This window comes from Thunnus thynnus, chromosome 19, assembly GCF_963924715.1.
Source record: "Thunnus thynnus chromosome 19, fThuThy2.1, whole genome shotgun sequence".
In the NCBI taxonomy this organism is placed as follows: Eukaryota; Metazoa; Chordata; class Actinopteri; order Scombriformes; family Scombridae; genus Thunnus; species Thunnus thynnus.
Window position 1 is genome coordinate 3,377,294 of NC_089535.1, and position 14,563 is coordinate 3,391,856.

General features: G+C 39.3%; 1 protein-coding gene across 3 annotated transcripts; it reads right to left on the bottom strand.

Annotated features, from left to right (window-relative positions):
• On the bottom strand, positions 1-9,435 carry LOC137170314 (gasdermin-E-like). 3 transcript variants are annotated; one of them, XM_067573584.1, is made up of 11 exons: positions 9,145-9,435; positions 8,815-9,015; positions 8,203-8,404; positions 7,822-7,987; positions 4,052-4,145; positions 3,113-3,154; positions 2,892-2,948; positions 1,908-2,035; positions 1,466-1,601; positions 1,301-1,371; positions 1-408 (listed from the first exon to the last, which is right to left on the bottom strand). In XM_067573584.1, exons 2-11 carry the CDS (start codon positions 9,011-9,013, stop codon positions 175-177), a joined length of 1,329 nt encoding a protein of 442 aa, XP_067429685.1. In that variant the 5' UTR covers positions 9,014-9,015; positions 9,145-9,435; the 3' UTR covers positions 1-174. The 3 variants fall into 3 exon arrangements, with proteins under 3 accessions (XP_067429685.1, XP_067429684.1, XP_067429683.1); XM_067573583.1 differs by having other exon boundaries at positions 9,138-9,435; XM_067573582.1 differs by having other exon boundaries at positions 9,106-9,435.
• Positions 9,436-14,563: the final 5,128 nt, after the last annotated feature.

Consider the following 14,563-nt stretch of genomic DNA (forward strand, 5'->3'; position numbering starts at 1 on the left):
TGGATTTTGAAAGAGATCTTTTAATAGCCAGTATGAAGAGGAGGAATGATTACAGCCTGGAAAACCTCTTTCAGTGTTCATATTGGCACCTGACTGTTGTGTTAAGACATAATGGAAAAATGGTGAAACCCGTAATTTAATATTGACTCTGTAATAAAAGAAGAGCTGACTACATTATGAGTGTGTTTTGGGCTTCATCAAGCTGAGTCCCTGCACAACGAGACACACAAGCTCCAGCAGCACTTCTGGTGGGAACTCTGGTCTGTCCCACTGATCTCTCAGCTCTGTCAGCGTCTGATCGGTCAAACAGAGGAGCTCGGCCGCCCAGCAGAGCTCTCCTTCCTCCTGCAGGGAGGCAGGCAGAGACTCTGGGAGTTTGACCTGAGCGTTCTCCTTCAGACTGTTCACCTGGACAAGACAAGACACAGACAGACAGAGAAAGATGTTCTTGAATGTTGCTGTGAGAGATCAATACAATTTAGAGTATGTCAATCCTTCCAGGAAATTCTGATTTTGGGAACGCAATAATTAACACAAATTCAAGAAATCTCCACAATATTTGCGCAAGCTCGCAATTTTAGGAAATAACCACAACTTTTCTACGTGAAATTGCCAAATCACTTGGGATTCGCTTGTGATTTGGACCAATTGTGGCATTTGGTGTGGTGGTAACTTACATTATCGCAGCACATTCAGCAAGTATTCAGGTGGAAGATGGATAAATCTCACCTACCAACAAAAATGATGCCATAGACGAGCAAAACATTTCCCAAATGTTCCCAAAGGAGGTTTGATTCAGTTAGTCAGAAGAACACAAACTGATGTTGTTCAGACAGCAAAGATGGACATAATCTACCTCAAATATAAAAATGGGCACTTTGGAAATGAAACTATATTTTTTACATTAATGCATTTATTTCAATGGCACTATGGACTAATTTTATATGGTTCTAATGTCGAGATGAACGTTTATTTAATAAAGTATTTAATTTTTTATATAACTTTGCACTGAAATATATTTGTTTCTGTGATATCTAGTATGCTTTTTATCGAAGGAAATGATTACATATGACTCTTCATTGGTAGTAGGTTTTTTAAAAATCACATTATTTTCCTTTGCTTGCACTTTTTCTAAATTCCTGCAATTTTACCGCAAAAAGACTGCATTAAAAATTGCCAATAGTATCGTAATTGTCAAACAGTCTCTGCAAAATCAAACATTTTTTGCTGCAATAATCACAAAAAACTGCAAAGTCCTGGAGGGACTGGCATGTAGATGTTGGTGAGGGAATAAACCAACCAGCTGCTGGAGGACTCTCAGTGTTTCAAGACTGCAGCTGGCCAGAAGAGCTGCAGCATCATCTGGTAGAGCTGAGGAGAAAAAATAACAGAGAAAAAACTTTATTTTATTCATCATGTGCTGTAGATTCTGTTAAATCAGTGTGTAGTGTGTCTAAGTCCATACCGTCCATGGCGCTGACTAGCAGGTGAGCAGCATCCTTCTGAGAATTGGAGATTTCAGAAACATCAAGAAGATCCATGAATGAAGAGACAGCTGGAGACTGTTGACACTCAAACACTCCTTTACTGCTCTGATCCAACTGAAGAGAGGAAACAGAGGGAGAGATGTGCTGTCTGGCTGCTGCTTTCATCCTGAGCTACAACTTTGTGTCTCCAGTCAGTGATTAAGTTGAAGTCAAACCTTAAAGGACAGGTTCCGGTTGTTTCAAGTCTGTCTTGCAGTACTAACGTGTCCATACGTGCTATTTATTCATTTTTAAAGATCACAAACATGTATCATGTCACCAGTAAATGATAAATGTTAAATGTTCCCTTCAGAAACTTCTGGAGGACCACACATAGCTTCACACAGGTTTCACCCTGATTGTTGAGAACATTGGTCTTACTGTTTCCACCAGCAGAGAGAGAGCGTCTCTGTCGTGCAGAAGCTCACTGAGTGTTTTCAGCAGATCACAACGTCTCGACTCATGAAGTTCTTCCAGCGGCTGCAGAAGAGCTGCTTTCTGAAATATGTCTGCAGGAAACACAGCAGCAGTTACCATTTAATCCAGTGAGTAAAGTAGTAAAGTTCAACACAACATAACGAAGGTCGATGTAATGATGTTAAATGTGCATCTGATATCAGGTTTTCACTGCCTGTCAGAAAAAATAAGAAATATTTTTACATGATGTTGATTACTATACATTAAAAAAACAAACAGCCATCTTCTGCCCTCCTCATATATGTCCAGACTACTTTTTATACTGATTTCTGATCACCCCAATTACTGTAGTTGTGTAACCATTTCTAGTCTTTTCTCTGTATGTTTCCTGCATGATATGATGTAGTACAGTCTCTGCATTGCACCGATGATGATAGTAATAATAATAATAATAATAATATTATTCCGCCAGACCCTCCATGAAATTGTGATTTTGCGCAATCACTAACACAAATTCAAGAAATCTCTGCAACATTTGTGATTTGCAAGAGCTTGCAATTTTGCTTAATTACCACAACTTTCTCACATGAAATGGGCAAATCAACAAACTGCTTGTGATTTGGACCAATTGTGGGATTTTGTGTCATGGTAACTTATTTCATCGCAGCGTGCTGGAAGTGATTAGATATGACTCTTCATTGGTAGTAGTTTTTTTCTTTAAATCCCATTATTTTCCTTTGCTTGCAATTTTACCTCAAAAAGAGCACATAAAATCGCTGCAAAATCAGTTTTTGCCACAAGAGGGCAGCTAACATGTGGCAGATGATGAACACCAGGTTTTTCAGGCGATGACTGATCTTGTTGATGATGTAGAAGTCTCAGAAACTCAGGTATCGAATATGATTTAAATGAGGTTACATTGTGAGAACATTTAAGACTCAAACTGACCTTCCGTCAGTTGCTGCAGCGTCTCGTCGTCTCCATCTGTGCTGACCCTCCACCATCCTGCCGAGGTTTCCATGGTGTCAATTTATAAGTTATTGGATATAAGATGGAGTCAACAACAGTAGCATCAGTATGACAGTGAAGACAGAGATGAGCAGTAAACAACAGAACTGATCTTCTCAGTAAAAATCTGTTGAAAAGTTGATAGAAAGCTAAAAACAGACCTTTGTCATAACGTTTCATTTTGATGAATCGAGGTAGAATTCCTGAGCAAAAGTGAAGAACAAGTTATGAAGTTATGACTCCGTCTGCACCTGCTGTTATATTAACCTGTGATGTCTATCTGGATTCAAACACCAGACGTATAAACACACAAAAACAAAAGAATCTTATATTTCCGAAGGCAGAATGTGCTCATCTCACCTGTCTTCACACCTGTAAACATGTTTTTAGAGTCAGCGGTGAGTGATGTGACGAGGTGGAGATAAGATAAGAAGAAAATAAATAATTAAAAATTATAATAAAACATTTTTTGGTAGTCTGACAGTTTCACTGATTGAGAGATTGTTGTGCTCAAATTTGTAGAATGTCAGAAATTTTCATTTATACAGTTAATTTTGATTAATTTGTGTAATTAATTTCCTTTTCATTTAACATTGCAGGCATCATTTTATTTCATGTTAATGTTCCTTTCATTTTTCATCATTTATTGTGATGTTATTTATGAAGTCAGTTTCCATATGAGCGTTACAAACTAAATCATTGATCATCTATCTGATATTTAATAATAATGATTGAGATTACAGCTGATTATGTTTCACTGGATCATGTAGTAAATTAAGGATATCTGGTCACATGAACAACTTACTTTTCCTTCACAGAGGAAGAACTTGTCTGTAGTTTTTAGATGGACCATAACACTTATTTACCTATTTATCATTAATAATCAGTATCTTAACAGTTTAAAATGGTTTACAACTCACTAAAATGTAGTTATAAGCAGATATAATTACTACTGATACATAGGTGGGGATAAACAGGAAGAGATAGCTTCTGTCTTTGAAAGAATGTGTTCAAACTGTGCAGATGTGATTTACAGCAGCACTAACATGAGTTATGTGGGTGAGTAGAGACGCAGTAACAGAGACAGAGTTGTGTCTCACCCAGAGTATTGTCCTCAGTGGTGATCTCCATCAGGCTGAAAGCAAAGGTGAAATCTTTGCGAATTGTGAAGCTTGTCTCTTTCTTCTTCTTCCTCTGAAGGAACAAACACAGCAGGATCACTGAGACACGTTTACACTCACACATTTCAGGTGTCTCGTATCAGGATAAAATCCAGACATGATTTCAGGGGTAATTCTTGTGATTTTCTATAATTTTCTTCCTGACACAGAAATTTTTTTGAACTTTTCAGAGACTGAAACTGTGATCACTATTATTATTCTTTGGAGCCGTTTCTAAACAAACTAATATGACCGAACTCTTCACAATGAAGGAACATGTCACCCAGTGCAGCGGTGTGGCTCACTAACATGTCACAGCCTCTGCAGAGGATGAATCATGACCATCGACTGAGACTTACAGACGCACTGACCTGGACTGAGGAAGGACATGATAGTTTTGTGAAACTCAAACAAGCAATGACCACAGCCCCGACCTTGGGCTTGGCAACAACCCTTTACTCAACCTGTTTGTGAAAAAGAGAGGTTTATGTCATCAGTACTGCTGCAAAAACATGGGGGAAAACTCAGACCTGGGGCTGGATGCATAAAACTCTATGTAGATTCATGACTAAGACTGTGTGTACGCACAAAGCCAGAAATACGCATACGCATTTCATCAGATTTATAAAGCTGTGTACTCATGGTTCTGTTTTATAAATCTCAGTCATTGGGGAACTGTGCACACGTGCACAAGCCTCATTTCCATTCCCACAATTAACTATAAATAGATGAAGACACACCCTGAAAAAGCCAGTTTTTATATCAATTTGCCACCTGCCCCACCAGTCTGTACAGCTGTCAATGAAACAAACAATAAGAAGTAGTTCTGTTTCACAAATTGTGTTGCACTGGCGAGGTTCCCCAAAAGTCAGAACAGTTGTCATTAGTGTAGTGGCTGTGCAGCTTTTTATAGCGTCCATAACATTAATTTATCACATGAACCTGTGAACCATCGACGGCAGTGATATCTCAGAAATATAATCAATGATTAGTTTGTAGCATTCATATCTAAACCGACTTTACAAGGTGACACAACTGAGGATAAAATAAAAAGAATAATAAGAGCAAAATAAAACGTTGACTCCTATTTAAATTAAAAGAATGATAAAATTAAGCACAAAAGTAATTAATCAATGTCAAATTAATAAATGCGTCTTTGATTGGCATTTTACAAATAACTGTGTAAACGCCAAAAAAAATAGAAATAAAAAAAAATCACACAATCAATATAGCTGGTTATCAACCTAAACAAATAATGTTTTACTAAAAGATTCCGTCTCTCACCTTATATTTTATCTCCACCTCATCACATCACCTTCAGATCACTTAGGAAAAACGTGTGTACGCCTGGTCTTAATTATGCGTGAGGTGCGCACATTCTCACCACACATTCTGTGTTCATAAATACCAGTTCATGTGCGGGAAATGGCGTAAGCATGTTTTTTTGTGTATGTATTGTTTATGCATCTGGCCCCTGTAGACTAATTCTCATCAAGATTGGATACTGTTGCAGCATGGCTGCCACACAGCGTTAAAGTAATGGCAGATACATCACTAGCCCTATTAGCCTCAAGAGGATTAGAGGGATAACAGACCCTTAACCTACTAGTTCCTCATGCAGTATCCTAAATCCTAATAGAACACAAAACAAGCAATTTAACACCTGCAAGAATGATGCATTACAATGATGTCCTACTAACCTTTCCAAATGTCACCATAACCCGCCCTGTACTCAACCCTGCTACACTTCTCTCAACAGAAGAAGACAAAACTCTTGATTGTCTGGCTGTAGTTGCTCAGATCTGTTCACCATGAACATAACTTACTGTAACACCCTGACCCAGAATGAGAAGATTTCTAATATCAGGTAAACAAATTGCACATGCATCGCTGGTCTCTAACCTGTTAGAATCTATTTTAGTCCCACAGGAAGTGGCCGTATGCAAGTGTGAGGCACATACCAAAGCACAAGACTTGGTGTCAAGAGGAAATGAAAGCACAGCAAAGGCAGCTACACAAGCTCCAATCCAAACTGTAATGCAAATGTCTAACATTTATATAACCCATTCTGTCTCCTTAGCTGAACTGGTTAAAGCCCAGCAGAATGCTCCGACAAAAGAGGGGAAACTGTGCCAAAATGTTTGTTTTTTTATCTTACAGGACAGACACATGGGAAGAAGGACTACGTGCCAACAGGGGGGATGGTAGAGACTGCAGACAGATATTGGTACACACAAAAATTTAGCTGAGCACATGCCTTCTGAGACATGTTTTGAAAATTTAAAAATTGTAGAAAATAGAGTTATTGTTTATAATGAATAATACAAATAATCTTTTACTCCTCAGTTGGTTCTTTAAGGTAATCTTAAGTGTAATTCTTGGGCCCTGTTTACACCTGGCATTAACATGCGTGTCCACATGCGTCTTGAGTGACCAATCTCTGATTCAAATCTCAGACAGCAGCGGTCAAGATCTAATGTTAATAATGTTCTGTTTTCTTCTACACATCTAACAGATCAGCTGTTACACACAAACAGTCCAGGTTGATACTGTTTGTAGTAAAGCAGCCGTCCTCCTGATAAATCCTGAGCTCATGATGTCAAGCTTTGCAGCAAAACTAAAAACTGTCGTTATCAAATTGACAGGAAAGAAGAAACTATCCACCAACGTTTAGGTTCTGACAGACTAGCTTCAGAGACTTAGCTTCTGGTTTTGGTTCAATTACTATTCTAATTGTCAAACTGAAGAGGGAAACCGGTTAGGGGAACGGGAAAAACAGGAAAAAACAGGAGGTGGATGACGTTTTTTAATTCACATGAAAAACAAATTAATTTGTTTATCCTGTTGTCAAACAAGTTGAACAGCTTTGGACCCAGAGGCAGCAATGCAATTCCCTGCCTAGTCTGCCGGAAAATAGAGGACATCAGTTGAGTAGGCGGTCCTTCAATGTGGCCCAGGACGCATTGTGTTTATATTGCTAAATGAATGTGGCCACATGCGGCCCAGACCACCTCAGAATGTGGTTTGAACGATCGGATCTCAATCCGTCCTCAATGCGTCTTGGGTGCGTTTACACCTGTATTTAGAGCTGTCCACTTGTGATCGGATCACCCAAAACGGATGTTAATACCAGGTGTAAACAGGGCCTTGTAGTCAGATGAATACAGGCCCAGACCTTCATGAGTACCTGAGTCTCTAAAAGGATTATGAAAAGGATTAGGATCATGAAGATGTTTAAATTAAAATTTATGTACATTTAACTGGATTTTTAACTTACAATTGAATCATGAAGACATCTCTCTACTCTTGGCTATCCAGTAAAGGCATCATATTTTAAAAGGAACATGAACTGCACATTTCAGTTGAACAAGTTACAGTTGTACAACTAAAAAATGCAAAGTCAGTAGTGAACCTGAGGACAAGATGGGCGTCTTCATGCTGTTCTTGATTGTCTGCTTGTTGAGAATCACCAGTTTTTATTTTCTTTTGTCAAAAAATGTCCATCTTCTTTACTTTACATGTTGTTTTTCTGCCTAAACAGGAATCTTGACAGGCTTCTGAGTTTGAAAACATTCTTGTCAGTTTATTGTTCTTCCACGAAACAGTCTTTGACTCTGATCATCAGCCAGTTAGAAGTTATTTGTAGCTCATATCTTTTGTCAGTAGTTTTTACTCTCTGTATTTTATCTCTCAGAGACACAAACACTCACCCACAGTGAACATCCGAATTTTTCAAACACTGCCGACACAAGGCCGTCCTTTCCAGTTTTGCCATAAAACATGACATCAGCAGTGTTGTAGACCGTCTGGTGAACAAAAGTCAGCTTCTCCGTCTCCTTTAGTTTCAGCATGTTCACCATCTCCTCCTTTATCTTCCTGCAGGGAACACAGATGAGAGGAGAAGGGTTGATGATATTTAATTAAACATGAGAATTAAACCTATCAAACAACACTTTGTTATCCCCATGTGAGATCTTTGATGAGTTTTCAGTCCATATTCTCACCAATAATTGACTGAGAGGCCTTCACACGTGGAAACAAAGCAGAGAAACTGGAGTTTTTCTGACACTCAGAGACAAACAGAGACATACTTGTCAGCGCAGCTCTCCCTCAGTTTTTCGGCGTCCACTGTCTTTTTCCTCAGAGTGAAGGAGGACACTCCATCCACAGTGTCCATCGATGCAGACACTTTCACGCCAACTTTAGGTGCATCAACTCCTGCTGCTGCATGGCCTCCAATACTGCTGTCACTCAAGTTCTTAAAATCCTCTATCAGAACTTCATCTTTGTAGTCTGCAGGGACATTTTACCTCATTATTTCAGAGCTTTTTATGAGTATTGCATAATTTTCACTAAAGATCTCATAGTTTTGACTAAATATCTGATAATTTTGACGAAGTATTTCATAACTTCACTTAGGGACTATTCATTATTTATCAGAGGGAAGTGGGGTGGCTGGGGTGTAACTTCATTATATATAGTAACTGCTATAGTTAAGAGTAATATTATATTTTACATAAAAAACACGATGATCTTATTAAATATGAATAATACTTTTGTACTTTTACTGTGAAACTTTAGCTACATGAATCCTATCATCTGTATAATAAATACAAGACTTCTACATGTAATGAAGTATTTTTATAATGTATTTTTGGCACTTTTACTTCTGTTTACATATAGTTCTGTGTCAGAAAACACACCTGGGGAGATGTCCGGGTCCTGCAGCAGGTTGAGCAGTTTTTGATTGATGATCTCGTACTCGACGGTTGGCCAGAAGATTCTCTTTTTGACTTTGACCAGAGTCAGCACGTCAATCTTCTGGTTGGCATTTTCGTTGTAGATGAGATCTCCCTCCGCGCCCAGACACTTCACAATTGCTTTGGCTTCAGCTGCAAACATCTCTGTGGACACGAAAACACACAAAGTCCTCGTTACTTCCTGTCAAACTGAGTTTATGGTCGGTTAAAAATCCGAGTTTCAGTTTCAAAAACCTCAGCATGCAAAGCAGAAAGATCAGACTGACTCTCTACTTTGTTTTACTCTTGTGGTCAAGCTGCTTCTGTCCTCTGCTCTGTAAGTCGGAGTTTGACTGAGGGCGAGGCAAACACACACACACGAAGTGAAAATAGTAGTGCAGGAAACTATGGCTCTCAAAACAGTGACGTACAGTTTGTTTCCTGCTGCACCTCCTTTCTCCTCTTACTAACCACGCACATATATGCTCCTTCACACACACCAACACACACATTTGATGGGCAGATAACTCGGTTACAGCACTCAGCTCTGTTTCCAAATTATCCCATTGTTTGTTTGTTTGTTTGTTTTCCCTTACAGTGTTTTCTGAATAAAATGTATGGTCCTCTACACTATCCTGTCTCTAGCCTCTATAATGTTTCTATTGTTTTTACTATTTAAATCATATGGATGTTACTGTATAGAATCACTGACAAATTGGCATTTGTAACACCTGACAGTGTTATCTCAAGGTTCAACTCACAACAAACACAGCTTCACAGAGAACTTTCATGTTAAGTCTGTCTTTTTATTAGCCACACACACACACACACACATACACATACACACGCTTACATTATGTAAATTCACTTCTCTGCCTTCAGTCCTTCATTCACTTCCTGGAGGGCTGACAGTCCAGTTTCTTGAATGTTTACACCTTTAGTGTTCATGAGTCAAATTTGAACTATATTTGAATTCATTAACAAGCACTGAAAAAACGCCAGTAAATATCCAGTAAAATGTTTTATATGTTAAGTGACTTATTGTTCATCCATAGCGGTAATGTATATAAATATGTATATATGTATACACACTTACTTTGATATTTTATGTACCTTAGACCACATTTAACTTTCAATGTACAAATCGCTTTTCGTTTAAAGTTGGCACAATTTATCTATTTTATTGCTTATGATGAACAGAACAGGCAAATATAAGAACACTGACTAAAGTGACATCTGCATTTAGATCTATGGGAAAGACATCATTATAGACCTATGGGAGATGTTGGACCAAGGTGTTAGACAGCACTCTACACCACCATCATCAAAACACCAAATGAGGGAATATCTTTTAGAAGAATGTTGTTCCATCCCTCCAGTAGAGTTTCATAGACTTGTAGAATCAATGCCAAGGCTCATTGAAGCTGTTCTTTTGGCATGTGGTGGCCCAACACCTTACTAAGACACTTAATGATGTTTTTCCTTTATTTGTCATCCGTCTGTATGTGATATGCATGAGGTGAATGAGGAGGCATGAGGTGACTAGATCATATAACATCTTATGGCGCTCTGCCAAGTAACGAGGCTAGTGGGCCTCAATGTTAACTACGCCACCTGGCGTTGGAAATTTAACTTGATTTTGGGATCCCCGCAGATAGTACCAAAATAACACAGAGACATGAATTCTGACGCTGGATGGGCAATTTATTGAACAATAGTTATAAAATCAGGTTTTTGGCAGTTTTATTCATACAACTCAATAAAAGCACAACAGTCCTAAAAAGAGGCAAAATGTTAGTGCCAACTTGCCATGAACGCTGCAGAACAAGATAAAATCGGTAAGTGTGAACCACCTCAAAATCTTTAGGACCCAGACATGTAGGGGGTTACCTTTAAAGACAGAGTTAAAGTGCAAACAGTTACAAGCAGTGAAGGGGAGAGGGGCACCAACGTCTGGCAGGAACACTAGGAAAAAGGGGCAAAAAGGTAAGGGGGCTGAGGTCAGGTCACATAAAGGACAAAAATATTAAAAAAAACATTAGCAAGTCCTAGCAGTTGGCACCAACATTCCCATGGCCATCCACCTATAAGCTGGATCCAGTTTATAAATGATGAACACATGTACAAAAAGGAGGCACAACTAGCAGCAAGGTAACACAGGCAAAAGAGCAGCGGCTATGACAACCTTCAAACAACTCAGTATCTGGTAACCCAGGTCAGTGCTATCTCAAGCAACCACAGGAGATTCAAGGCAACCCAGGGGCATTATCAACTTACAATGCCTTCACTGTGATGAGCTCAACAGTTACAACAGTTACCTTCAAAGCAGGTTATCCAGCCTGCAGGGCCTGGGCAACAGATTGTTTAAAATGCCTTCCAGGAGACGAGCCTGTTCCCTAACCACATGGGACAAAATGCATCAAGAGTGAGATCTGTGTGCCTCCTACCAGTGAGCGGCAGAGGGAGGGGCTTCCATGGAGAGGAAAACAAGGAAAAAGATGGTGGCATGACTAGGCCAAAAGCCTACCTATCACAAGTGTTTAAAATAATATACGCTGACCAATCACAGATCATTTCTTTGTACCTTCAGAAACTCTAATAGATTAGCTTTGCTCTTTGTTCGCTGAGACAAGCTGATGCAAATTTTTGTGCGTGTTCTCTCTCCTTATTGTACAATAATCATTTTTAATCTTCAACCCAGCAGTGTTTTGTGTATTATTTCATATGTGTGTTTAGTGTTTTCAGACAATTTCCACATTATTTGGAGGTTTCCACTGAGATGTGGAGCTAGATTGAGTTCAGATGACTCCTAGAGCTCTTGTTGAGGAAGTGACAGGCTCAATTTATTACACAATGCCTTTTTGTGATCACGTAGCAGAGTTTTACCCAAAATGGCCACAAGATGGCTCTTTTGAAAAATCTCGGATAGCATTGCTGCAGGAATTAGAAATCCAATCAGGGCCTCCTGATTGGGATTATGAGTATATGTTTGAATGCCTTAGGGAATGGGATGCCATTGGTTGAAGGGTCTGTCATACAGGTCAGATGATTCACAACCACCCTAAAACAACTATGGTCAGTGTTCAGTGGATGATTTCTTGGCTTGCCCACCATCAAGACATCCTTCACAGACAGGAGCTGGGGCTCTCCTTGGTGAACAACATCGTGTGCAGGTGGGAGGTGGAGCTGCAGCAGGAGCATCTATAGCACCAGATAGCAGAGGAGATGCTGCAGCACCATCTACTGACCATTCACATCCATCATATACCGGTCTACTAGACCAAGCTTTGAAGACACCTACATTGACACCTCAAGAGACACCATGTCTTTCTACTCCTATATGATGCCCAGTAACAATGCAGAAAAAAGCACATGCTAACCAGCCCATGATGTCAACTCCAACATTGGATTTTTCATCTATAGCTGTAGAAGGAGGAGCATTTAGAGGTTCTTTGGAAAGTGCATTTCTTGCACCAATGCTAGAATGCCCCAGTGGAGCTGGGAGTGTTCAACGTGTTTATAGACCCTGGAATTTAACAGAATTACAGGCTATTTTGAAAGATTTGTGGCAAAACATTTGCAACTGCCCTCAAGAAGATGGTAGTGCAGTGCAAACCTATTTCAGCAGAATTGGAACATGTTTGTGTTACCAAGTTGGATCTTGTCTGGGGAGAAGTCAAACCAGCTAATTGGGACTTAGCTGCTCCATGTGAAACTGCAAAAACCTCTGCTTACCAAACCCAGTTGACTGCCTTGTCTCCGACTTGTTATGCATAGCAGCCACGATCAACCTTCTGATACCACCAATGATTCTGTGTGGGAGAGACAGTTCATTCAGACCCTGGTGGATGGTCTGTGCCCAGAGATAAGAGTCATTTTTATCAGGCATTGTGTGGCATGGCAGTGTGCCAGACTGAATGATGTTAAGAGATATTGTATAAGGGCTGAGACTGTTGTTCAAGATGAAAGAAACCAATAAATGAAGAAATGAAGAAATCCAACAACAGCCAAGAAGCTTCAGCTGGTCCGGCCTGCCTACTATGCTTCAGCTGACAGAGGCCGTGGATGAGGAGCTTCTCTTCTGACAACAGAGAAGACTGAAGAGCGATGTCTGCTGAAGGTGTCATCAAATGGGTCACTGGGCCAAAGATTGTACTGCCATAATGCCAGAGGAATGGGATGGCAAATGAGGAACATCACGCCCACCACCTGGTAATATGTCTGTGAGCAGATTGTTTGGAGGTAGGAATCAATCATCTCAAGGGTTATGACCATCTATCTTTAAATCTTGCCACCATTTGTCAGGAGGATCTTGAACAACCCCAAATAAGTGATTCTGAAAATGGTTTAGTATTGAAAAATCTGATGCTGTTGACGATTCTTTGACTGTTATGGTATGCCACTCCCCGACTGTTTCCAAGTATGATTATTGTTGGAATATAGACTATTTTTAGCTATACAAGAGTTGTATGATTTTGTTGAGGCTCATAATGGTGAAGTATTTGTGAAACATGACTTACACATGTGTGTATAAGTGTGTGTCTCATGTGACACAGGAAGATAGAGATGAATAGTTTGAAAGAGTGAGATGGACAAATGATGTAATGATGATATATTATGACTACCAGGGTGTTGAAGAGATGGTTTCCATACCACCACACATCGTAAGTGCTAGTAACCTCTCCATGGTGGTGACCCTCCACTGTACGCAAAGTACATGGGTTGTAGACTGAACTTCTTCAGAATTATGGTGATGATATCTATGTGTGACAATGTTTGAATGTTTTAGACTATGCATTGGGATGCTTTCATTTTACTATATCTTGAGTTTCTATTGAAATTTGTTAGTCATTAGCTCATATGCTTAGCATTGAGTGTAGACTTTAAAATGCTATTACCTTAATCAGTATGTAGTGGCTTACATTAATACCTAAGAGTTGACAATAAGTTGCATCACTTATATTTTTTATATGCATTTATTTTCTTATTATTGATGGTTATGGAGTATACACTGAGTAGTGATAAGTGTAATGCCTATACATATATTATCTTTAATTGACTAGGCAGAATTTGCCAGTGACACAAATTATGGATGACATAGCACCCATAAAAACTAAGTTTATTTCTGGAGGAAATACGTTGATTCTATCTGCACTCCAGAACGACCCACTGAAGCATAATGTACTGCTTTCCAAAATAGGAGCATAATATGCCGCTTTACAAAACCGTTAAAAATCACTTTTAAAAAATAATGATGGTTTATGATGTGACAACTCTGTGGTTAAGGTCTGGTTAGTTTTAGGCACAAAAACCACTTGGTTAGGATTAGGGAAAGATCATGTTTGGGGTTCAAATCATCATTTGAAATGTGGTTTCTCCTTCCTTAGGTGGTTGAAACATGAAGCAAATAGCTGTATCCTTCCCCTAAGTCCATTATTGCCCTTAAAACCAATTATCTTGCTATACACCCAACCTGCCTCCTCCTACTAAGGAAGTCACCTAATGTCACCTGAACAGCGTCACTTCCCTGGGTCTTAATTACTATGGCCACTTGATGGCATCAGTCATTCAAATGTAACTATAGGTCATTTTTGGCGCATGAATTTACAACCTATAATGTCCTTTTTTTGGGAGGACAGGCTTGATCCCTCATATAAGCTTCAGATAAACTTTTAAATGCATTTTTGCACAAAATGACTGTGTGGACACACTG